Genomic DNA, 25102 nt, shown 5'->3' with positions numbered 1-25102 from the left:
AACTGAGGGCATTTTCAGATTTGGAGGTGAGAAAGGAAAATTAGGTCACTTTAAGCCCTTCCTTTACCAGCGACGTTGACCCATTTATCCTTCTCTTCCCTCATACCCCCTCCCCCAATGCCTGGAAGTCGATCCCAGCCAAAACTCACCTTCCATTGTCCTTGCAGCCCAGAGGCTAGTCCAGTATCTGTCCTGCTCCGTCCCCTCTCCTCAAACCGGGAAGGAGGCTGGTCTAAAGAGTGCCCTGGGCCACCCCCAGTTTGGCCTCTGCCTCAGGCCTGTTTTCCCTTTGGGGCCTCAGTTTCCCCATCTGCTAACTTGGATTAATGATGCCTGCGCGCTAGACCCAGATGAGGCTCCAGGGAGGCCACGGATGAGGAAGGGCCCAGAGCCCCGCGCAGCCTGCACAGGGGCCTCCTTGGTGCAGTGAGCCCCTAGGCCCCGCCGCTCGGCTCCCCTCCGCGGCGCGCCCCTCCCTCTCGCTTCTCCTCCCCGCTCTCCCCTTCCCGCCTCTCCCCTACCTCTCCTCCCGCCGGTCTGTTCGCTAGCTCTCCAGCTGTCCTCTTACCCTCGAGCCTCCCGGCGCCTCGCTGCCCCGCGCCCACCCCAGGGTCCCAGCGCCCCGCCGCCGCCTCGGGACCCGGAGGAGCGGCCCGAGTCCCCGCCGCCCCGCCAGGCCCGGCTCGCCGCAGCGCGAGCGGCCAGTGCGCAGCCCGGCGCCCGCCTGGAGCCCGGAGCCCGAGCCGGATTGCGGGCTCGGAGCGAACCCGATCCGACCGCCGCCCCCAGCCAGCCAGGTGAGGGCAGCTCGGGGGCGGGATGGTGGGGGCAAGGTTTCTCCTTTATTGGGAGCGGAGGTGGGGAAGATGCGGGGAATCCGGTCTTTCTCTGAAAGGACCTAGAAGCTTTTTTCATGAAAGAGACTCAAGGGCTTTTTCTCTGAAGGGATGGATGAAGGAAGGTCGGGGGACAGAGCGGGTCTGAAGTACCCTTTCTGAGGGATTTTTTTTTTTTTCATGAGAAATGATTAATTGGCTTCTGTGAAAGGGGGACTTACCTTCTTGGGAGCATGAGGGGCTTTCAAGGCCGGTGGGGAGGGGTGTTCTGGCGGGGCTTGGGGAAAGGGGTAATTGGGGAGTTGGGTTGGGCGACGAGGGGGGCTCTTAGCCTGACATCGCTGCACCTCCCCCCGTCGGTTCCGAGGCTCTGGGTCTGCCCACTTCTCTGTGTCCCAGTTTTTTTCTCTTTGAAGATGACTATTTTGAGCCCCACCTGGACAGAGCTAGGAACAGCCATTTCATTCCCTGCAACTATGATGCCCACCTGACACCCCCCCACCTCTGACCTGCTCAGGGAAGGGAGTTTAGGGAAGGACAGGGACCTAGGGATCTGGGAAACGGACAGCGGGTGACACGGAGGCTGGATACTGGACACACAGAAGGACCCTCTGGCACTGGTAGGTGCACCAGACCCAGCAGAGGGTCCTGGGGGTGAGGCAGGCAGGTGCTCCTGGGACAGGGCCTGCTAGGAGAGCAGCAGGGTCAGGAGGAGTTGAGATGTTCCCATACTCTGAGAAGGCAAAACACTAGAGTTTTTGTTTGGTTTTATTGGGTTTTGCTTTCTTTCTCCCTCACCCTCCATCCCAAGGCTCATTCCACTTGTCTCCCCTCCTATTTTTGCAAAAAGGGAAACCAAGGCAGTGGACAGGTTGGCTGGAAATATCTGTGCTTGAGGGAAAGGTGGTGGAGAGGAAGGTATACTGAATTCAGAGTCAAAAGACGTGGGTTCAGGGCTTGCCTTCGTGCTCCATGGGTGACCTGGCCCAAAACGCTTCCTCTTCTTGGGCCTTGGTTTTCTCCTCTATAAAGTGGGAGAGGGCCCACTTGTCTCTCAGGTTTGCTGAGACCTGACGTGTCCAGTTTTGTAAAACGGAATGCACTGATACTTGTGCCATGCAATCTTCACCACCACAGGTGGGCTCCCTCCAGCGTCCCTGCCTTCTCCAAGGGTATGGGCTAGCTCATGGGGCGCCTTTGCAGAAAGTAGGAAAAGTCCCTTCTCTGAAGGAAAGAGTGTTCAGCTGGGCTAAGGATTTGGGGTCTTTATTATGAGAATTAGGAAAAGGCACACTTTTCTCCAGGTGCAGTATCCCCACACATTTGGGCAAGTAGAATGTGGGCTAGGTTCCAGTGCCCATCTACCCTCAGGTGAACAACCTTGTTGCGTAGGGCATGTCTGCACAGTGGCAGCACCCTGCCACCCTCTCAGCAGGCCCCCAGTGTCTCTAAGAGACACAAAGCTACCCACACTCCCAGGGTATTGCCTATAGAAGCCCACATCCTAGGCTGCTGCCAGCTCACTTTCTGTCCTGCTTTTGTCTCCACTTCAGGGCTTCGGGTATTCAATCCCCAAAGCCTAGACCCTACTAGGAAGCATGATGAAATCCCACCAGGAGAGTGACTCCTTTGAGTTCAGCAATGCCTTCACCAAATTCCCAGGGGCAGGAATTACTGAGTCCCTATCCCCTTATGTCAAGAACTTATCAGAAGGCAGTTTTTGAAGGTGTTAACCTGCTGCCTTCTGAGATCACCATTGCTCTGACAATAAACGATTAAAAACAAAAAACAAAAAACCTTATCAGATTGTTTTTTTCAAAGCCAAGAGCAGAAGTCTTGCACACCTGGGTGGCACAGCCGTTCACAAACTGTGATCACATCTGTTATCTCAGAGCATTCTCACAGTAAGCTTGGAAGGCAGGTCTCCTTCCATTTACACAGAGGAAGCTATGCCCAGAGAAGTTAAGGAACTTGCCTACGGTTTCAGTGTGTAAATGGCAGAGCGAGGACCCAAGCCCAGGTCTAAGTGTCCTTTCCTCTCCACCACTGAGAAACAAAGCTGCTGACCTCACAGTCTCGCCAAACCTCTGCTGGAATTGTTGCTCTCTTTGACCCCAGCAGCTCCTGCCTCTCTCCTTCCCCTCAGTGACCAGCCCCCAAGCCCAAAGGAAGAAGTCGCTTTCATGGGGGAAGGCAGCTTCCTCAAACCCCAACTGTTCTGGCCTCTTTAGTGCAAAGGCCCTTGGGGAGTCCAGTGGTCCAATGTGGGAGCTGACCCTTGAGTGGGTCAGAGGCCAGGAAAAGGGTCAGGGAGCAGCTATTTCCTTTCCTGCCCAGATGGGGGCTGAAACCATGGCCCTCATGGGGGACATCAGTACACAGAGCCAGTGCCTGAGTAAGAGGCAAGCCAAAGATCACAGAATAGCCACAGGAAAATGCAGCAACCCAGAGGCTGAGGGAAACCGAGACCCTGACCACCCCGTGTTCCCAGGGCCCCTGGGTGCCATGGGGAAGGGGATGGGGAAAGCTCAGCAGACAGGGCTATAGGCGCCTTCCAACAGAGCATCTCTGCTTGTATCTGTTTTATGTGTGTGAGCTTTCACCTGAGGAAGGGTTTCTGGTGCTTTAAAAAAAAGTCTGAAGAATCACTAGCCTAACCTAATGATTCTCAATGTGTGGTCCGTGGACCAGCAGCATGTGCATTACCCGGGAACTTGTTAGAAATGCGAATTCTCAGGCTTCATCCAAGACCTACTAAACGGAAACTCTGGGGTAGGGCCCAACAATGTGTGTTTTAACAAGCCCTCCAGGTGACACAGAGCCCCCTAAAGTTTGAAAACCACTGATCACTCCAAGTGCCTAGGAGACGGAGTCCTAGTTGTGGGTCAAGGGCAGGGCTGGGAAGAGAACCTGTCTCCCAGTTCGGGAGCTCCGGGCATTTTGGAAGCGGCCCCAGCCCGACCTTCCTCTCCTTCCCCTTCTGCCTCCTCTCCCAGGGGCCATGCTGCCGCTCCTGCTGGGCCTGCTGGGCCTGGCCGCCTGCAGGGCCCTGGGCCCGGCTCCCAGCTCCACAGAGCTGCGCTCGGCCTTCTCCGCGGCACGCACCACCCCGCTGGAGGGCACGTCGGAGATGGCAGTGACCTTCGACAAAGTGTACGTGAACATCGGTGGCGACTTCGATGCGGCCAAGGGGCAGTTCCGCTGCCGCGTGCCCGGCGCCTACTTCTTCTCCTTCACGGCTGGCAAAGCCCCGCACAAAAGCCTGTCGGTGATGCTGGTGCGCAACCGCGACGAGGTGCAGGCGCTGGCCTTCGACGAGCAGCGGCGGCCCGGCGCACGGCGCGCTGCCAGCCAGAGCGCCATGCTGCAACTCGACTATGGCGACACGGTGTGGCTGCGGCTGCATGGCGCCCCGCAGTACGCGCTGGGCTCGCCGGGCGCCACCTTCAGCGGCTACCTGGTGTACGCCGACGCCGACGCGCCTGCGCGCGGTCCGCCCGCGACCTCCGAGCCGCGCTCGGCGTTCTCGGCAGCGCGCACGCGCAGCCTTGTGGGTTCCGACGCGGCCCCGGGGCCGCGGCATCGGCCGCTTGCCTTTGACACCGAGCTCGTCAACATTGGCGGCGACTTCGACGCGGCGGCCGGCGTCTTCCGCTGCCGCCTTCCCGGCGCCTACTTCTTCTCCTTCACGATGGGCAAGCTGCCGCACAAGACGCTGTCGGTGAAGCTGATGAAGAACCGCGACGAGGTGCAGGCCATGATTTACGACGACGGAGCGTCGCGACGCCGCGAGATGCAGAGCCAGAGCGTGATGCTGGCCCTGCGGCGCGGCGACGCCGTGTGGCTGCTCAGCCACGACCACGACGGCTATGGCGCCTACAGCAACCACGGCAAGTACATCACCTTCTCCGGTTTCCTGGTGTACCCCGACCTCGCCCCCGCCAGCCCGCCCGGCTTTGGGCCCCTGGAGCTCTGAGCTCCCACCTGGACAGGAGTCCGGGGTCATGCATGCCGAGCCGGGGCCTGTGGCCCGAACACCCCGTCGGTGCGAGCATGACGGCCCGCCCAGTGCGGCTGGACTCTGCCAATAAAGTGGGCCTGCGCCGGCGCCTATGTTCCCCAGGGTCCTGCCTCTGTCGTGACTGCGACGCTTTTGTCTCAGGGCGGGGCGGGAAGGCAGTGACTACTCCAGGCACAGGGTGGGGGTCAGAGGGCACGATTTGGTCAGGTCCTGGGAGGGCGAGAAGGTAGAAATTTGAACCTTAGTCACTTAACCCATTATGGGCCTCTTCACGTCCCTTTCCAGTCTGTCCCTCAGTCTAACTCCTCCCCCATTGACCTTCAACGTTGTTCTTAGGGCCGTTTGTTGGCTGATTCCTCTTTGGGACAACGGGCAACACCCTGCTGCTTCCCTGGGGATATGGATTCAAGGAAACCGCACATTCCTTCTTCCCTGTAGGGTGTGTGAATGGGATGAGCAATTGATACTTGGTTGCCGCTTTCAGGATAGGGAGGGTGATTTGCTCAGGACGGGGTAGACGTGGAAACACACCGGCTCCAGGAGGCCAGAACAGAACGTTTTATAGGATGAGCTGCACAGGATCAGGGCTATACCGCCAGCCTCAGCTTGTCTCTCTGTCTGTCCCCTCCCAGCCTCACCTTCCTCTGAAGTGTTCATCTCATGAGCCTTGTTGAGATAGACCCAAAACATACCCCCCACCCCTCACCCCCCCAAAAAAAGTGTATTCCTCCACTTGTTTTCCTTCACTCCTCCAACAGGCCAAACTAAATTTGTCCAGTCTATTCTCCCAGTCCACCTGGGGAACTTGGAGGTTCAGGGACCCCAGAGCAGTGGTTGGGCTTAAAAGGAGTTACCTAAATTAGGACTGGGTGCTGACCACTTACAAGGTTCCTGTTAGATTCTACAAGACCTCTCTTGGCCTGCCAGGGTAGGAGTTGGAGGATCTGACCTGGCCTTACTTGGGGGCAGCTTCCTTTAAAGCATCTCTTAAACACACTGACCCCAAAACACACACAACTCTGCCTTTAGCTGTGAGCCTGCTGTCCGGGACCTAAAGCCGGAGCTCTTAGCCTATCAGGGCCCAGGGAAGAAGATGGGGGGGGGATAAACGGGTCTGGGTTACAAAGCCAACCCCAGAGACCTGAACACAGAGGGAAGAACTAGGTACCAGATGGAAGCTCCTGCCCAGGATGGGTCTGGGGTGGAGGTGGTGAGGCTAGGAGGTGAAAGGGGAGGGTCAGGGGAAGGAGTCAAGGATCTAGAGCCAGGGTCCTAGAGAAGGGGGCTGGCCCTGGGGGCAGAAGCCCTTGCACAGGTCCCAGAGTGTTTCCTGTGCCAGGAGGGCAAAGACCTGCGCCCAGCGACCCCTCTCCTCAGCCTCGCTAGCCTTGTGCATCCGGTAGACACAGGATAGGCCTGTGAGGAGCAGACGTTCAAAATCCCAAGGGCCAAGAGGAGGCCCCTTCCGCAGGTCCTGGAACTGCTGCAGCTGCTGCTCAGCACCCTCCAAGTCACTGGGCATGTGGTGCTGCAGGAGGAGCCTGAGTCGGTGGCCTGGACGTGTGGACGCCAGTTCCTCATCCTGGATGTGCAGCTGCCCCATGACATCCAGCTCCAGCCCAGCCCAGAGAAGCTGCAAGGGGAGCCATGTAAGGGGTGGGCTGGGGTCCCAGGGACAGGGAGCAAGAGTGGGCTGGGGAGGCATAAGCAGGCAGTAGGGCCCATGCTGGGTGCCCCCCTCCCAGCAGGCCCAGCTTGAGACATGCCCCTTCCCAAGCCTGAGCTTAGGGACCTCTGGACGCTCCCACCCTTATGTCCCAAGCTAGAGGAAAGACCTCAAACATCACTTCCGGGGCCTCTGGCTCCTGCAGGCCACCTCCCACGCTGGTGCTGTCCATGGCCTGCCCTGGGGCAGCAGAGAGAAGTCAGGCCCCTGCCAAGCTCCACCCTGAACACCCCAGCTTCCCAGAAATGCCCCTCAGCTGCCTAGTAAGGGTGCCTAGAGGTTCTTCTAGCTGCAAAAGAGCAAGAATGCCATCCCATGTCCCCTTCCCCCTACACACACATGCACAGTGATGTTCACCCTCCCAGGCATTGGTCTTATGATCCCAAAATCATCATCTTAAAACCCAGATGCCACCTCGGCAAATGTCCAGGACTCCTTGAACTTCTGCAGTTCCCTTGGCCAAGAGCTGCAGGCCAATGGTCACAAGACACTTGACTCCCCACTTCCCCTCTCTGTGTAATCATCTGGGGACAGTGTAACCTAAAACACTGCCAATGACCCTCCCCAAAGGTTGAGGTTCTTCCCCTTTGGAAAGAACCCACTCCTTAACTGCTCCTCAGTAGTTTGGTATGCAAGGCAGGAGGCCAGGCAAGGCCGGATGTCTCTTGCAGCTAGCTTCCTTCATTTCACCCCACCGTGCTGCCTGGCCCTTGGAATGATTGTTCCAAGCCCATGGCAGGTCAAGAGGTGCTGCTTTGTGCATCAACCAGAATAGGCTCAGGCCCAGTTCTGTCCAGGGCCATCAGTGAGGGCACCTAGAGCTATCTCCCTCTGCTTCACCTGGACCTTTCCAGTTCCAGGGCTGGGGCCCACACATTAGCTCTAGCACAGGTCAGCCTGGTACCGACCATGTCCAGTTCTAGGGCCTGCTAGGCTCAGATAGAACCAACTGTAACTACTATCAGCTGGCAGCTTTCCTTGGCTTCCATCCACCCCACTCTGAAGCCCTGGTACCTGCATGGTGCTGGGCTGTAGTCAACCCCAGGAGGCAAATGGCTACCATTAGCCAAGCCAGGAACTGCCTTTTCCCTGCCATGCCGGTCCTCTGGTCCTGCATCCGCCTGCCACATACCATGGCTCCAACTTTCCACGGCAGGCTGCTCAGGCGTTCCCTGCATTGCGTGTCAGACTTCAGTGCTAAACAGGGAGGGGCTAGCTCTGGCTTCACAGGGGCTCTTTCCATCCTGTAGAAATGTGGAATCTGGTTGTTGGCATAGGTACCTAGCTCCCTGCTTGTCAGGCCCTCAGCCTGTTGTCCAGATGGCCGGGATGCTTAGTTAATAGAAAAAAGGTGTTTGGTAGCAAACAGTTCTAGCTTGGCCTTCCCAGGAGGTAGGAAAGTACGATTAACACTACCTTACTATTTGTCCTCACACCCAAAATATCTTACAGCTGAGCCCAACTCCTCACACCCAGTCCAGCCCAGCCTCCAGGGAGCCCCTAAGCAGACAACAGCATCAGCTGCAAAGCCTGGTCTGGTCTGGCGGACCGGACCCATGGACAGGCAGAGCCGAGCACTTCCACCTCAGGCACATAGTCACTGGCTGAGCAGACCCCAGACCAGCTGGGGTAGGGAGTCCTACCCCCTGGGTTTTGCTCAGATCTGCGGTTTTGCTCAGGCCCTGGGACATCCTTGGCTGGCTTAACAACCTTCTTGGCTCAGGCCAGAGGCCAGGAGGTTTCCGTTAGCCCAAGTGTGATGGCTTATCAGATTGCAAGGAGCAGGATGCAGGGTTCAAGACTCAAAAATGAGCTGTGGCTCTTCCTGGCTCTGGCTATTGGCTCATGGACCCCTGTAGCTATCTGGATGGGATGAGGGTGAGTGGGGGTTTCCCCGGTTCCACCCAGGCCCCTGGTCCCATCAGCTACCACCAGATAAGAGGCTTTCTCCAGCAGTTGTTGGGACCCCCTCCAGGTCTCAGGAGAGGCCATGCCACACCCACCCTGAGTCCTGTGGACGAGAATATCAATTTCAGCTCTAGAATCCCTCTCAGAAGAAATACATCCAGGCTTATAGGTCACCATGTCTCCAACTGCACTATTTAGTCCCATTAAAACAGACTCCGATTTGATAGTCTCTCTACAGGAGCAGGGAAAACTCCTTCTGCACCTCCCCTCTCCTGAGTCAAAGCTTCATGATGAGAAGCACACAGCAAGCGGTCAGTCTAGGATTTTATTTACAGGACACTCAATTACAGATAAGGCGCTTTCTAGGATCCACATGCCTTCCCTGGAGCTACTTGGTTTCAGGTTTCTTGTCTCCGGCTTCAAGCTTGAGACTCTCGGGGGGCTGGCGATAGGCAGGGAAAGCCTCCCATGGGCTATTGAGGTCAAACTTGCGGAACTCTTGGGCCAACTCCACCGGCTCGGCCACCACCCGCTTCACCTCATCGTCATAGCGTAACTGCAGAAGAGAAAGGTTTGGGCACTGAGGAAGGCCTTGTTACAGTAAGCAGCCTACTTTCCCAAGGCCAGGGGTGACTTCCCCAGCCCATTTGCTGCTCTGTTCTTGACTCTTGTCCCGGCCCGTCACCAAGTCTCCATACACGTCTGTGTTCCCTATCAAGTCACACCCCAACCACAGTCCCAAATGGCCTCTATCTCATGCCCTGCCATCACCCGGGCAGGCTCCCCTGCCCACCGTCCTCACAGCATGAGCTCTGAGCTCCCTTTCCAGCATGACTGACCTTGCTCACCCATCCACACACTCATAAGGTAATGGTAAGCATTTGGCCAGGACTAGGGAGCAAGTCAGTGGCTGAAAAAGAGTAACCCGAAACTGGCAAGCACTCAAGGTCAGGCCCTGTGGACTTGGCATTACCACTGTCAAGATGCAAGGCAGGAAATTTGGAAGACAATAAATTTGGCATGGCTTTTCTTGTTACTGGAGGAGCAGCTGGATAAGGTAAGAACAAACAGGTGCTGGGGTGAAGGGGCAAACCAGATTAGGGGGCCAGTAGTGATGACTGAAAAGGAAGAAGAGAGCAAGTAGCCCTGACCAGAAGTAGCTTGAGAAGGAAATGGAACCAGGCCAAATACTAAGAAAACAGGAGCAGTTGGGTACTAAAGAGAAAGGCTGGCTTGCCACTATCTGAACATTTCTAAAAAATTACTTTGCTACAAAATCACCTGTGTGTATGTATACACTAGATCCTCCTGCTCATAAACAAGCTGCAGCACATGGGTGGTGAAGTAAAGCACTGAAATTCTTTATAAGGCCCTTGTAGTCATGTTACTGCTCCTGCCCCTGGCCATTCTCAAGGGCTGAACATTTAGTGTCTTCCTTATCAGTTCCCTTCTCAGAGATCCAGGGCGGAGTAAAGTGATACTCCACTTTCTGTGGGGACAAACTAAGTGTCCTCAAGGCTGCCCTGGTCATTAAAAGGACCACTACAATAATGGCTAACATCAACTGAGCATTGGTAATACAGCAGGCTTTACACATATATCATTTAGCTCACCGCAAATCTTATTAGTTTAGTAGTATTATTGTTCCCATTTTGCAGATGATAAAACTGTGTCATAGAGAAATTAAGTAATTTGCCCCAGATTATAAAAGTGGAGCCAGGAATTGAACCTGGAGCCGATGCTCTTAAACTACCATAATCCACACACTACATTTCCTGCCACGTTGAGGACCCCCCGGTTCCCTGCCAGCCCCTCTCTGAGGCTGCTGCCCACTGCCAAGGCTCCTACCTCAACGTATCCAGACAGAGGGAAGTCTTTCCGGAAAGGATGTCCCTCGAAGCCATAGTCTGTCAGGATCCTTCTTAGGTCAGGGTGGTTAGCAAAGAAGACTCCAAACATGTCCCATATCTAGAAAAAAGAGGCCCTCAGGCAACCAGTGCATCATGGCCAACGGGTGAAGGGCAATGCTGCATCCAGTAGTTTCAACCAATTCTGCAACGCTGGCCCAGAGGCAGGATCCAACATGCCCAGTAACTCACCTCCCTCTCATACCAGTTGGCCGCCTTGTACACAGAGACAGTGGACTCGATGGGTGTCAGCTCATCAGTATAGGTCTTCACACGGATCCGGGAGTTGAAGCGGAGAGACAGCAGGTTATAAACAATCTAGGGAGAACAGAGGGAGCTAGAGAACCAAGGTGGCCACAGGCTGAAGGGTCTGAGGTGGGAGTCCAAGTGGGAACATCACTGATGAGGATACAGGGTGGGTTGGGTTCCACCCTGTGAACCTGCCTTCTGTCCTGAAGCTCAAAACCTCAAGACCCTCCTATGCTTCCAAAGGCCGAGGTCACACTGTAGCACACATCAGCACGCTCATTTTTGTTCACACTATTCCCTTTGTCTGGGATGTCTCCCAACTGCATGTCCCCGAACCCCAATCCTCACTGGACTAATTCCTGCTCTCCTGTCATCAAGATTCAGCACAAACATTCTCTCTCTCTTCAAAGAAGCCTCCCAGACAGGGCTAAGTGGCCCTCCTGCATTCTTATACCGTCTCTCTTAACATCCCTCGTGTTAGATGTTATTACAGTCAGCTGCTTATGTGTCCTTCCCCTCACTAGAGTGTGGGGGACTTCTGGAGGGCCTGTACTTCTGGAGGTGTTATTTCTCTCAACCCCAGGATCTGGCAAACAGGATATGATCAGTAAATATCAACAGTTGAATGTATTGAGAATTGACTGTGTGCTAACAATCTAACAGTGATGTCTCATTTAATCCTCACAACCACCCTCTGAAATGGGGACAATTTTATATGTACTCTGCACATAAGAAAACTATAACTCAGAAAGATTAAACAAAATGTTGGAAGTCACACAGCGTATGAGTGGCAGAGCCAGGATTCAAACTTGAGGTCTGCCTGATTCTGAGGCCCCAGTTTAACTGCGATGTTGAACTGTTTGACCCAAACTAAAACTAAGAAGGCTATGATTCCCATTGGTAGCTCACCCTAAAACTATTCTGTCCTCTTTCTTTCCTTCCCAAACCATTTTTCAAATCTCTTACTGACCTCAAAACGGTTCTGCCGGGTGGGGATGTCCACTGCCGTCAAGTCAGCCAAGGATTTGAATTGTGCATTCGTGTGATCCCTGAGGAAAGTCAGCACCGGGATGACTCCATCAGGATGGATACAGAGCTCTAACTCATTGAAGCAGGACACCTGCAGACATGCAAGAGGGCAGACACAACAAAGAGCTACTGAGGGAACAGCTAACTTCAGCTGATTCTCCTGGTTTAAGGAGAGAAAGCCCAGTTGGGATGGAGGAATCCGTGGTTACTTTGATACCGGGAAGCCCACTTCCACATGGCCTGAGAATATGGTTTTCTTGTCCCAGACCAAACAACAGTAGGCAATGTTACCTGAACTTGTTGGATATACTTGGGCAGGATTTCAGCCACATACTCTCCAAAAGCTGAGAGTTGCTTGTGGGCCACATCATTCCGTGGTCTGACAGTGGCTGGAAGGAGAAGGCGTATTTAACAAAGGAATGGCGAAGGCGGCAGCCAGCCCTGCAGCCAGTCTCTTGGGCTTGTAAGGCATACTGTCTCCCAGCAGGGCTCTCTGCAGAACCTTAAGAAAGGTGAGGGTGGAGGGTTCCTCTTCCAGGGAATAGGAAATGATGAAAACTTAAGGGAAAGGCCACATACACAGTACACGAACACATTACTGCCGCTGGGGTGTCTACCTCTTCTCAGAACTACTCCATAGTTCTTCCTTCACAATACCTGCATTTCTGCTAAAGGAGCATATGTCTCAGCTCCCTTACCAGGAGTTAAGCGTGGGAACCAGAACTTTTGCTTCTGTGTATCTCCTTAGCACCTGACTCACAGCAGCTTCTCAAGTGAACAACTTCAAGGCTTAAGAGCCATCACAGGTTATCTAGTTGAAACTCCCCCCCCCCCCCCATAGATGAGGAAATTGAGGACTGAGGGGGAAACGCCAGGTCTCCTGACTCACAGGCAGCTTATGTTGACTGTAAAATCTCTCTATACACTCATTCATGCAACTATAAATCACTGAGCACCTACACATCATAGACTGTAGGACAGGGGTGTCCAAACTGCAGCCCAAGGGCCAACTGCGGCCCATGATCCATTGTTAATTGGCCCGCAGCGAACTCCAAAAATATATTTAGTTTACTTAAATAAACCAGGTGAGGCAATACGTACTTCACCTCGATCCCACTGTTTGTGTATTTTACCGCATAAGGCCCTTGGTGAAAAACGTAGAAAAAGTATGGACACCCCTGCTGTAGGATAACGGAAGCAAGCAGGCTTGGCCTACATTCACTGGTGCTGTGACCCTGGGCAAGTTACTTCTGTGGGCTGTTTCCTGATCGATTGCATGAAGAGCACAATACTATCTACCTCGTAAGATTGTTGTGAGGATTAAATAAGATCATTCACTACAACAGTTCGCAAGGTGCCTGGCACACAAGTACTCAATTAATGTAAGCTACCATTATAACAGGCTTTACCTTGGGCTCTGAGTCCCGAGGTTATATTTCCAGTTCTCAAACAGCTGACAGTTTAAACAGAGTAAAAGGGAATCATGGAAATGGACAAAGGGGCAATCAGTGCCAGAAGTGAGGCCTAAGGGCACAGGAAGAGCCCGATTCTGCCTGCAGAGTGGGGACCATTGCAGTCAGATCTCCAAGGACAAGCAGAGATTTGCCAGGTCACAGGGAAGGGCATCCCAGAACAAGGATAAACATCTGACCGAAGAAGTGAAGGGGCCCCCGCCTGTAGTCCCGAGAAGGGCCAGGCCCGCACATACTCACGGCGCGTGTCGGCGGCAGCGCTTTCCCTCCTCACCGGCAGCAGCACCGAGGGTCGCCTGGCCACTGCACGGGGAGATAAAAGGCACAGGAGCTCAAGGTGAGTCCTGAGGGGCTCCCTGCGATGGCCGCGCCGCTGCTCTTGTCCCGGGCCTCATCCGCTGTCCCCTGCTCACCCCTGGGCAGCGCCACGGCCCACACAAGCCCCCGCCACCAGCCCCTCGCCGCCGCCGCCATGTTTCTCAGACGTAGATCAAGTAGCGGAGGTACGACCCACAGGCTACGGAGCCCCAAGGGCACGGACGGGAAGCGGAAGTGTGCATTATACCTTCTTCCGGACGAACGCGGTGCCGTAGGCGGAGGTTCCGGATTCCGGAATGAAAGGAGGGAACGCAGGTGAGAAAACGAGGCAAGCAGGTAGGGAAAAAGTGAGGTGAACGTGGCCCTAGCTTGGTGTGTCAGAGGCGGGAGAGAAAGCGAGGACCCTAAAGAACCAGACGGGTGAGACGAGGGGAAGGGGCGGGGGTTCTGGTTCCACATTCCATACCCCTCCCCGCTCCCTAAACTAAGCTTTTGACGAGGGCTGGCTGGCATGGTGGATGGGGGGAAGGGGAACGGTTTCCCTGGCGACCGTTTCCCAGGTGACTCCAGGTGGAGAGGCGACACTGCACGTGGCAAAGGGCTTCCCTGTGCCCTGGTCTAGGGACCGCTGGGCTGTCTCGAGTTCTGGGATGGAGCCTTGGGGAGTCATTAGGTCAAGCGGGGAAGGGAGGGAGAGCTCAGAAAAGAGCAAATGTGGGGGGCTGACATGTCCCAGCCAAGCCTCTTATTGGAATCTGGACTCCACGCGCGCGCAGAGGGGCGGGGCAGGGGGGTAGGATAGAGGGACTGGGGGCTCTCCCGAAACAAGGTCTTGGGGGTCTTTTTTGTCTTGCTCTGCTCTTCAGAGCCTCACTATTTTTATACCCAATAGTTATTTGATTTGTAAGGTTTATTGCCAGGGTTTTAAGGTCACAGGCTTCCTCCAGCTCCTCCCTTTCATGTGTTGACCTAAATACCAAGTCTTTTGTTACATCATGGAAAGGAGTATTCAGTGTTTTCTTGTTAACACCCGGAGTAGGAAATTTTATTGACTTTATTATGGATGGGGTACCACTGCAGAAGGATGAACCCACCTGTGGTTGAAGGAGAGCATCAGAGATGTTATCAGCAGGGCCAGGACTAAGGTCCATCTGGGCCCACTTTGCTCTCACTGTTCCTTCTACCCTGAATTGGACGGTTTGATTAATAGGTTGTGGTTATGGATTCCCCAAGTTACTGAGTGTGGTGTTGCTTTGCAGACAGCTGGCAGAGAGAGAAGTTGGCTACCATGGAATCACCAGAGGAGCCTGGAGCATCCATGGATGAGAACTACTTTGTGAAGTACACTTTCAAAGATCGTTCACACTCAGGCCGTGTGGCTCAGGGCATCATGAAACTGTGTCTGGAGGAAGAGCTCTTTGCTGATGTGACCATTTCAGTGGAAGGCCGGGAGTTTCAGCTCCACCGGCTGGTCCTTTCAGCTCAGAGCTGCTTCTTCAGGTCCATGTTCACTTCCAACCTGAAGGAGGCCCACAACCGGGTGATTGTGCTGCAGGATGTCAGCGAGTCTGTTTTCCAGCTCCTGGTTGATTATATCTACCATGGGACTGTGAAACTTCGAGCTGATGAACTGCAGGAAATTTATGAGGTGTCAGACATGTATCAGCTGACATCTCTCTTTGAGGAATGTTCAAGGTTTTTGGCCCGCACTGTGCAGGTGGGCAACTGCCTTCAGGTGATGTGGCTGGCAGATCGGCACAGTGATCCTGAGCTCTACACTGCTGCCAAGCACTGTGCCAAGGCCCACCTGGCCCAGCTGCAGAGCACAGAGGAATTTCTCCACTTGCCCCACCATCTACTCACTGATATCATCTCAGGTAAGTTGAGGGAGTGGCCATATCATACCCAGCTACTTGGGTATGATGTTCAGCAGATGTTCTAGTTCAGGAGAAAGGAACCCTCAGGCTTCCTGGTGTTAGTTTACAGTTTTATTGGTAGGAATTTAGATACCTTCTGAGAGAAATTAAATTGAGATTTAGTGTAGGTGATTTCAGAGACAGAGTCCCTTACTGAGGAAGAAGCCAGGAAAATAAAAGCAGTACTTATCCACAAAAGGTAGTGAAGAACTATTTGTATTTATACTGTAATCTCTCCTGTGCATAAGTTCTCATCCTTCCTGCATTTTGCACGTAACTGTGGGACTAGTTACCTAAGTAAATTATTGATGGATGAGCCAAGATATCTAAAAATAAAATTAAGTGATGGGCCAACTTTAGGTAACAATCCCGGCCCTGCAAGTGAGGTACAATCATAATTTAAGTGTGAAGCTCTGCAGCTTAATAGATTGCTTCTATGACAAATGGTAGTGTATCAAGCCATGCATTTTGATCAAAAGAAACAAGGCAACTTTTCGGTTAATTCCTCATACACACACACATACGTACAAGGTGGTAGTCTAACAAAGTGGTTCACATCTTTAAAGCCTCTGGCTCTAAATTTCCCTTTCAGATTGTCAGATTGCCATTGACCTTGACTTTCCTCTGGCTCTCACAGATGGAGTTCCATGTTCCCAGAACCCAACAGAGGCAATAGAGGCCTGGATCAATTTTAATAAAGAGGAAAGAGAGGCTTTTGCAGAGTCACTCAGGACTAGCTTGAAGGTAAGGCAGATTTCTTTAGGGTTGGGAGACAATAATAGCCATGCATCATAGCCATCAATTGGCCTGGCCTCTTTGATGGCTGGTGAATAAGGTCTCTGGCTTGAAGTTGATAACAGCTGAGGAGGAGGATACATGTGTGAGCCCGAAAGCCACCAGCCTCTGAGCTCCAAAGCTCCTTGAGATAACTACTTTCATCACTGCATTAATAATCGCGAGCACCCTTTGTCTGAAGCACCAACTCATGATAGTTTTTAAAAAGCTGAAAGGATGAGTGCAATAGATTCTCTGCCCCAGCTTAAAAGGCCTGAAAGAAAGTGATTGGAGGAGAGACAGGATGACACACAGAAACTAGAGGGGAGTACGTTAGAGCAAGATACAGGTGTGTGGTCCAGGGCCTTAAGGACATGTGTCTAGGTTGAGCTTCAGCCTAGAACCGATAGATATCATTTTTAATTTTGCCAATAGGAAATTGGGGAGAATGTGCACATTTATCTGATCGGGAAAGAGTCATCTCGTACCCACTCGTTGGCTGTGTCCTTGCACTGTGCAGAAGATGACTCTATCAGTGTAAGTGGCCAAAACAGCTTATGCCACCAGATCACTGCAGCCTGCAAGCATGGTGGAGACTTGTACGTGGTGGGAGGGTCCATCCCACGGCGCATGTGGAAGTGCAACAATGCCACCGTGGACTGGGAGTGGTGCGCGCCCTTGCCCCGGGACCGGCTCCAGCACACCCTGGTGTCTGTGCCCGGGAAAGATGCCATATATTCACTGGGTGGCAAGACACTGCAAGATTCCCTCTCCAATGCAGTTATCTATTACCGGGTAGGTGATAATGTCTGGACAGAGACAACGCAGCTAGAGGTGGCTGTGTCAGGGGCTGCTGGAGCCAACCTCAACGGGATCATCTACTTACTAGGGGGGGAGGAAAGTGACCTGGACTTCTTCACCAAACCTTCCCGGCTCATCCAGTGCTTTGATACAGACACAGACAAGTGCTACGTGAAGCCCTATGTACTGCCCTTCGCAGGCCACATGCACGCAGCTGTGCACAAGGACCTGGTGTTCATCGTGGCTGAAGGGGACTCCCTGGTGTGCTTCAATCCCCTGCTTGACAGCTTCACCCGGCTCTGCCTTCCTGAGGCCTGGAGCTCTGCCCCATCCCTCTGGAAGATCGCCAGTTGTAACGGGAGCATTTATGTTTTTCGGGACCGATATAAAAAGGGGGATGCCAACACATACAAGCTTGACCCTGCCACTTCAGCTATAACTGTCACCAGAGGAATTAAGGTGCTTCTCACCAACTTGCAGTTTGTGTTGGCCTAAGGCTGTGGGGGTGGGGGGTGGTGGAAAGCAGCTGACTTTTGTTCTCCCCTTTTCCAGCACCTACCCCTCCAAACTTGAAGTCCCCAAAGTCCCAGTTCAGAGTACTATGTTATTTTTTGGCACATGTTCAAAAGGCAGCACTCAGCCCTTCCCTGAACCCATAGGGGTGGCCCATTTGGGGCTTTTGAGATTGCTGCTGCTGCTGCTCAGCTGGCTGCGTGAACCGAGAAAAGGCCAGCCTGTTCTCTGCCGTCTCCTGGTAATCCTGTGCCTCACTGCAGACTGCTTAGGGGCTTAGAGCAAGCCCCTTCTCAGATACTAGGCACAGCCTCCCCTCTTTACCTGATCACTGTTAAACAGAAGCACCCCTGACCCCTAGACAGAAGGAAAGATGCCCAGTCGCCCTTTTTTTCTGTAGCCTGCAAAGTGGCTACTTGGTAATTTTTCTACAAAAATTTAGGTGTTCAAGAGTTTTCCTTCAGGCTTTGGTTGGGAGAATGGGTTAAGCCGAAGGTGTCCTTCACCAGTAAGAGTCAATTCCAGAATTCGGACGTTCAGTCTACTGTTTTCTCATCTGTCTGTCAGGAAATGTATACTCGGGTTTGACTTCTGGCTTATTCTAAAGGATAAGCCAGAATAAAAGTAGAAGGGATTATTTGATTAATCGCAGAAACATTTTTCAAACTCAAATATGTAAGGTCTCTACTCCTTCAGAAGTTCTAAGCCAAGTCAAAAGCTAGGAACTGTTTATACAAATAAAAGGTTTTGAAGCAACATGTGTGTCTGTTTTGAATTCCGAAGGGCTGACTTCCTAAGGGAGATGAATCACGCGACCAACGTATTTCAAGTCCGCTGCAATACGGATTGAATCCCGTACTTCCTTTTCTCCACCCAGGATCACTGCTCCAAAAGTGAGGGGCCAATGAATTGAGCTTCTGACAGTGGCAAAGAGCCAGAGCTGAGTATTTCTCCTCTTTTCCTAGTGTCCAATGCCTTTGAGTTACGGTGCTAGATATCATTAGGTACAGCATTAGATGTGTAATAGATTTCTTTGTCCCTATTTAAAAAAATAAGACAAGCTCATCTCTATCCCCCATTCCCATGCCCTGTGAGCAGAAGCCATGCTAAATCTTTCTAGCTATACCACAGTGTTATTTCAGGAAAATGAAATGACAAAAGAGAGCAAAATTATCCATTCCTTAGCACATTTCTCTTACGGCCAGTCTGGGCTTAAGCCCCTTTGGTCCTGTGAAACTTTGTTATTCTATAGCCAGCAGGGTTGTCGAGTTCTTTCTAGTCCACATACTTCATGCTTGTGACGTGTGATGTGTCACTCCTGTGCTGCCTCTGCAGTCATCTCCTTGTGGAACTCTTTGAGGATTGCCAGCTGGCCAGGTCTGATGTGGATGTGTGACCGGATCTTGGTGAGGGCTCTTACAGCCTCCTCTGGACTCCAGTTGTATACCTGAAATACAGCGTTGGGGAATTAAGAGAAAGAAAGAAGCAGGTGTAAGGTATCCTTGACAGGTGCTAAAGGGCTCCCCGAATGTCATTTTTTTAAAAAATTCCATTTTGAGGGGAGTTAAAAACCATGCTCGATATATTATAAATAGGAGCGCACTTTAATGCCCTCAGTTAACCAGTCCCAAATTACTATGCTACAGGCTGGGGGGACAAGTCAGTCTTTCAACCTAATTCAACCTAGAAAAAGAAGGTTGAACATGTGAAGCTTAGGTCCTAAATTCAAGCCTGCCTAGGCCTACTAGATGTCCTCACTGAAATGGGTGGACAGTTGGTTTCAAGTTTCCTGGAAAGAGTAGGTGTTTCTATGCATCTTGTCACCACAGCTAGAAAAACAGCACTTTTTAAATTTGACTAAGAAGGTTATCTTTGTGTCCTAAGGATACTTAATGGTTTAGAACTCAATAGAACCAGGACAATATAGATTTTCAGCCGCTGGTTCAATTCTTACTCAGCCCAAAATATCCTCCAGAGACCCTGTTTCCGGCAAACATTCCTAAATGACCAAAGCTTTAGTATTGTTAAATCATATACTCACCAGTCACAGTAACATAAACAGGACAGGCTGGTTGTTTTTACACTTTTTTCTTTAAACTATCCACATGAGTTAGTAAATGCTCTGCAGGGGCCAATAGGTAACAAAAACGAATACAGCAAGGGGCCATGTAACAAAGAATGATGGACTAGAGTATTGCTTCCAAATAGTTTTAAAAGTATCCCACCTGCTGACAATAACAACAAATTGACAGGCAAAATTCCATTGGGTCCTGTTTCTAGAAACTAATGTCCAGAACTCTACTCTGAAATACTTGAAATCTGAGTACTCTAGAGCTGTAAGTGACCAGCACTATTTACAGTAGTAGATTTCCTGACATGCTATTTATAACGTATTTCTGGCCTATTGCTGGTGTTAACATCCTTTGTAACTCCATTTTTTGAGTGTTTGTTGTAGGTCAGTGCTTGACATACCTGTTCATTCAAGCTTCATGACACATTTAGTTTGAGGAAACAGCATCAGAGAGGGGAAGCCACCTTTGCCTAAGTCGCATAGCTGGCAGGTGGCAAAGGCACAGATCAGCCTATCTCCAATGCTCAGATGCTTTCCACCTCCCAGCTCTGAGACTGGAAACATGGCTCCTTCCAGCAAGGCCCACCAGTAGACCATGCTACTGAAGTTTTGGAAATCTGCTGTAAATGGGACCAGTCCAGAAAGACCTTTCCTACCTGAATCAGATATGCTGCCACCATAGTGGCACTTCTGGAGCGCCCAGCCTTACAATGCACGTAGACACTCTGGCCCAGCGACTGGTACTTCACAGCAAACTGGACTCCTTTCCGGAGGTTAGCCAAGGTTGGGATTCCAGTCATGTCTACTGTGCTGAGTCGCAGCTGCTCAACTCCTACCTTCCTCCACTCCTGGAACCAGGTCCATCACCATAAAGAAGAGAATGAAAAAAGCCTGATGTTAGTGGTATGAAGATGGGCTCCCAAGAGGCAGCAAAGCAACAAGGAAGCTTCAGTGCTTTCCACAATGTAAATATATTGTTTACTATTTTCTAAACAAACTTCTTACAGAAATCTTTTTTTTCCCAAGGAGGGCACAGCTCACAGTGGCCCAGGCGAGGATCGAATTGGCAGCCCTGGTGTCACCAGCACCACACTCCAACCAACTGACCTAACCAGCCACCCTGAGAAACCTTTTTAAAATGGCTGACCTACACAGTTGGTCTTTCATTCAAACAATAGCTATGCTGCTTAGTTAGAATTATGTCCAAGATTTAAAGTGTCCTTAAAGGGCCCTTTGGGTATTTGAATTTTTAGCTGCAAAATATTAGCTGTATAAAATTCACCTGCAAAAGCTGTACAACTGTTTTTTGTATATCTGGTGCCTAGGGTTTCCAGGGAGGAATTCCCGCCCGTTTTCAGGAATTTTTTTTGCTTTCCTGTTCCCTAATCCCGAGATATAAACTGTTTTCTGTTCTCCACGATGAATCATTTCCACAAAGTGACGGCCCATACTACCAACCACCTGGGTTCAAGGAGCCAATTTTCCCGATTTCCCCACCAACTTTTCTTGGGATTTGGGAACGGGAAAGCAAAAAAAAAAAAAAAAAAATTCCTGAGAATGGGCAGGGAAACCCTATGTATGCCATCGCTAATCAATGTATTTTAAATGTGAGTCACAATGTTTTTTAAGATTTCAAAAAATCTACAGGTTGCACTAACAGCATATTCATCCAGCTGTATCAGTAGATTAAACCAGAAATACAATTGTACAGTGCTAATAGATGTCAAACACTATAAAGATAGGGCAACATTTTTATGTAAAGATAGGGAGGGCAATGTCTAATAACCACTGTGGAGAGTTCCACAAGCAGGCATTCACATTTAATGGAAGTCATGTTTTAGGCGTGAACTTCGTTATGATAGTACTTTGGAATTCCACTGTATCTCTAACATATGAATAAAAATTCCCTCAACTCAGAGCCAAATGAACCCTATGTAGTTTTTCAATGGGTGGTTTTATGATAAATTTACTCTCTGAGGGGTAGGGGTGAGGGAGTAGCTTTGCTTTTCAGAGTTTATAGGGCCTTCATGTTGAATGTCTAGGGCAGTGCCTTACTCCGTGCTAACAGATCCATACTTAGTGATCAATGAATGTGTGTGGAACGAATGAAATGAGCAAGTCAGAAAAACTGCCTTTCAGTTTTGGTTACTGATTTGCGTTACCGATATTAAGAATACATTTACACACAAAGGAGTAATCAGACTTTGTCAACTCTATTTTTAAATGCATTTCACAACAGAGTTTTATTTCACAATTCGTTTCTATCACCAGCCGCGGCCATTTAAGCTTCGAGTACCAGACCCTCCTCCTGAGGAGGCAAAAAAGCCTGGGACACCAGTTATGGGGCACGGTCATCTGCAGCGCCCCTCCCACAACCTCCTCCCGCTCTCTCAGGCCCCAGGTGGTGGGCGAGGCTGGCGGCGCCCCGGCCCCAGCTCCCCCGTACGGGCCAGGGCCCCTCACCTTTGAAGAGTTGCACAGGAACCTGGTCTCGTACTCTTCGTTCATGGTGATCACCCCCCGCACGTTCTCGTCCTGTACCAGCTGCCGAGGTAAAGAGGGGGCTCAGAACCGGCCTCCGAGGCCCGGGCGGCACTCGCCCAGCTCCCAGGACCGGCGCGGTCCGGCCTCCCGGCCCGGCTCACCCGGCGCGTCATGTTCCGCAGCGGCAGCGCGCCCAGCAGCACGGTGCGGTCGATGCGGTGGTACCAGTCGCGGTGCGCCCGGCCCGGCACCTTCCCACGGAACACTGTGTACAGCAGCGTCGGGTAGAAGAGAACCCGGGCCAGGCCGGCCTCCAGCAACTCGCCGGCCGACATCCTGACCCACGGGGCCTGGCGCAGCAGCGACCCGTCCACCGCCGGGCTCGCGGTCGGCGGCCGCGAGGAGCGGCAGGAAGGCGACGAGGACGGCGACTGCGACTCGTCCGCGGCCTCCCGCGAAGGCAACGCGGCCGGCGCAGGCCCCTCGGGCGCCGAGATCTCGGGCCTGGCCCCCGCGGACTCCGCGGTAATGGCTGGGGATCCTGGGACCTCCCGCATGGTAATGGAGGAGGGGCCGCCGACCTCGGGGGAGGGACCAGGGATTCCTGGGAGGGAAACTAGAACCTCGGCCGAGGGAGAGCGCGTCCTGGGCCAGGGCCTGTGATTCTACCGCGTGTGAAACTGTCCCCTGCCTGTGGCCGGCGACCCCCTTCCCTCGGGAGGGGGCTGTGACTCCAGGTGAGGGGGATCTGATTCCTGCGTCTCGAACTGTGACCCTGGCGGAGGGAGACGGGGTTCTAGCCCATGGCCAGTGGGGCCTGTGACGCTCCCCAATCCGGGCCAGAGGGAGAGGGATATGACCCTTGGTGAAGGGGTGACCCCACCAGAAAAGGAGACCAGACCGGGAAGAGGCTCTGTGGTTGGGGTAACCCTAAAGGGGTGAGTGGAAGGGGCTTTGAGCTTTTAAGCAAAGGGGCTACCTAGTTGGAGAGGGCCTGAACCTGGACAAACAGGGATCCTGGGTTGATATGGCCCTTCCCACGCTCCCCTTCGCGTCCCACCTAAAGTCATGACTCCCTCCTCCTGACCAAACCACAATATATACATATATTATGAAAGAAATGTAATATCTCCAATATATTATGAAAATACAATATAAGAAAATAGGATAAGCTTAAATATAAAACCCACAACCTACAAAGAGGTTGAGGAATGGTTGTAATGCTGCTTATTTACATTTAAATAGTTGTCAGAGATATGCTTTTAAAACAGGTGTATTTTCTCCTTATAAAAGTAATACGTAATCCTACAACCTCAAATACAGTACATTTATTTTTTCCTCCAATTTTATTTTCTATGTGTGCCATTAAAAGTTTTTTATAATAGCTTTATTGAGATATAATTCACATACTATATAATTCACCCACTTAAGGTTTTCAGTTCAATGGTTTTTAGTATATTCACAGAATTGTGCAGTCATGACCACAGTCAATTTTAGAACATTTTCATCATCCCCAAAAGAAACCCCATATCCATTAGTACTCCCCACTTACCCCCAACCCACCAGCCCTAGGCAACCACTAATTTCTGTTTCTATAGATTTACCTAGTCTGGACATTTCAAATAAATGGAATCATACACTATGTGTCGTTTGTGTCTGGCTTCCTTCACTTAGCATAATGTTTTCAAGGTTCATCCATGTTGTAACATATATCAACACTGTATTTCTTTTTGTTGTCAAATAATATTCCATTGTATGGGTACACCATTTTGTTTCCCCATTTATCAGTTGATAGACATTTGTGTTTTTTTCACTTTTTGGCTATTCTGAATAATGCTGTTGTAAACATTCATAGATGTTTTTGTGTGGACGTATGTTTTCATTTCTCTTGGATTTCTACCTAAAAGTGGAATTGTTGGGACATACCGTGTTTCCCCAAAAATAAAGCCTAGCTGGACAATCAGCTCTAATGTGTCTTTTGGAGCAAAAATTAATATAAGACCCAATATTAATATTATATTATATTAATTATATTAATAAGACTAATCCCTTATTTATAGTAAAATAAGACTGGGTCTTATATTAATTTTTGTTCCAAAAGATACATTAGAGCTTATTGTCCGGCTAGATCTTATTTTTTTTGGAAACATGGTATGATAAACTCTGTGTTGTCTATGTGTACTATTTTTTTTTAAATGTTGATCAAATTTTGTATCATGATTTTCTTCACTAAATGTGTTATACCCACTTTCCATATTATTACATTGTCTTTATCATTTATAACGAACCTAATTACTACACCATAATATGATCATTTGCCTATTATTAGACAGGCTATTTCCAAATTTTTGTTTCCAAATATCTCCATTAAAATTTTTTTCTATATTTTATACATTTAGAATTACTACATTAGGGTAAGTTCCTAAAAGTGGAATTACTGTGTCAAAGAATCATTTACAACTTGCTTTATATAAAGCATATAACCTGAAAATTTCTATCCTTACCCCCAAACCCACGTCAGAAATACAGATTTTTATACATATATTTTTCCAACATTTCCTGATGCATATTTTCATAAGATAAAAAAATGAATAAATTGAACAGGGTAAACCCATATAACCACCATCTAAATTCTACAATTAACATTTTATTGTTTCTTTTATCATATATTCACCCATTAATCCATCCTATTTTTGATACATTTAAAATATAAAACAAATTATAAAAATTGACTCATCCTATTATTTACTGTTCTGTAACCTGCTTTTTTTCACTCCACAATATTTGTAAATATTATGCCATGTCAATATAGAGAGATGTACATTTATTTTGTCTTTTTCAAAGAGTTATGCAGTATTCCAATGGATTTACATTCAATTCAAAATATTGAGTGGCTTGTGTTGTGACTGCTGCTAGCAGGTTGTGAAAGCACGAGGCAGTCTACAGAAGGAAGATTTATTAAAAAGGAGGCTCAGCTGGACCGTCTGCTGGAGACTACTGCTTCAAGTCTTTGTTTCACCTGAAATTTTCTATTTTCTAACTAGGACGTAAATTGCTTCAGCCTGTAGTGGAATTTT

The 25102-nt window shown here is 50.6% G+C and overlaps 5 protein-coding genes across 10 annotated transcripts; 2 read left to right on the top strand and 3 right to left on the bottom strand.

The window, feature by feature from the left end:
* Positions 1–116: 116 nt before the first annotated feature.
* Positions 117–4960, top strand: C1QTNF4 (C1q and TNF related 4). The gene is made up of 2 exons (XM_019743678.3): positions 117–797; positions 3833–4960. The coding sequence occupies exon 2, from the start codon at positions 3838–3840 to the stop codon at positions 4810–4812; it is 975 nt and encodes a 324-aa protein (XP_019599237.1). The 5' UTR covers positions 117–797; positions 3833–3837; the 3' UTR covers positions 4813–4960.
* Positions 4961–5978: 1018 nt separating this feature from the next.
* FAM180B (family with sequence similarity 180 member B) lies at positions 5979–7826 on the bottom strand. 4 transcript variants are annotated; one of them, XM_088789586.1, is made up of 3 exons: positions 7598–7826; positions 6666–6763; positions 5979–6490 (listed from the first exon to the last, which is right to left on the bottom strand). In XM_088789586.1, the coding sequence occupies exons 1-3, from the start codon at positions 7824–7826 to the stop codon at positions 6116–6118; spliced, it is 702 nt and encodes a 233-aa protein (XP_088645712.1). In that variant the 3' UTR covers positions 5979–6115. The 4 variants fall into 4 exon arrangements, with proteins under 4 accessions (XP_088645712.1, XP_019599240.2, XP_074192494.1 ...); XM_019743681.3 differs by having other exon boundaries at positions 6693–6763; positions 7598–7729; XM_074336393.2 differs by lacking the exon at positions 6666–6763 and having other exon boundaries at positions 5979–6518; positions 7582–7712.
* A 976-nt stretch (positions 7827–8802) lies between these two features.
* Positions 8803–13714, bottom strand: NDUFS3 (NADH:ubiquinone oxidoreductase core subunit S3). Its single transcript, XM_019743680.3, has 7 exons — positions 13562–13714; positions 13389–13451; positions 11968–12065; positions 11618–11767; positions 10591–10716; positions 10340–10459; positions 8803–9047 (listed from the first exon to the last, which is right to left on the bottom strand). The coding sequence occupies exons 1-7, from the start codon at positions 13620–13622 to the stop codon at positions 8880–8882; spliced, it is 786 nt and encodes a 261-aa protein (XP_019599239.1). The 5' UTR covers positions 13623–13714; the 3' UTR covers positions 8803–8879.
* Positions 13645–18226, top strand: KBTBD4 (kelch repeat and BTB domain containing 4). Of its 3 annotated transcripts, none has more exons than XM_019743676.3 (4): positions 13645–13781; positions 14726–15343; positions 16020–16126; positions 16592–18226. In XM_019743676.3, the coding sequence occupies exons 1-4, from the start codon at positions 13763–13765 to the stop codon at positions 17450–17452; spliced, it is 1605 nt and encodes a 534-aa protein (XP_019599235.2). In that variant the 5' UTR covers positions 13645–13762; the 3' UTR covers positions 17453–18226. The 3 variants fall into 3 exon arrangements, with proteins under 3 accessions (XP_019599235.2, XP_074192491.1, XP_019599236.2); XM_074336390.2 differs by having other exon boundaries at positions 13751–13802; XM_019743677.3 differs by having other exon boundaries at positions 13751–13886.
* Positions 18227–18467: 241 nt separating this feature from the next.
* Positions 18468–22681, bottom strand: PTPMT1 (protein tyrosine phosphatase mitochondrial 1). The gene is made up of 4 exons (XM_019743679.3): positions 22187–22681; positions 22005–22085; positions 20198–20389; positions 18468–18917 (listed from the first exon to the last, which is right to left on the bottom strand). Exons 1-4 carry the CDS (start codon positions 22580–22582, stop codon positions 18783–18785), a joined length of 804 nt encoding a protein of 267 aa, XP_019599238.2. The 5' UTR covers positions 22583–22681; the 3' UTR covers positions 18468–18782.
* Positions 22682–25102: the final 2421 nt, after the last annotated feature.

The sequence above is a fragment of the Rhinolophus sinicus genome, chromosome 14 (genome assembly GCF_057876585.1).
Source record: "Rhinolophus sinicus isolate RSI-liver-muscle chromosome 14, RSI-T2T, whole genome shotgun sequence".
In the NCBI taxonomy this organism is placed as follows: Eukaryota; Metazoa; Chordata; class Mammalia; order Chiroptera; family Rhinolophidae; genus Rhinolophus; species Rhinolophus sinicus.
Note: the sequence above shows the minus strand (reverse complement) of the source record. Positions and strands in the feature narration are given on the sequence as shown.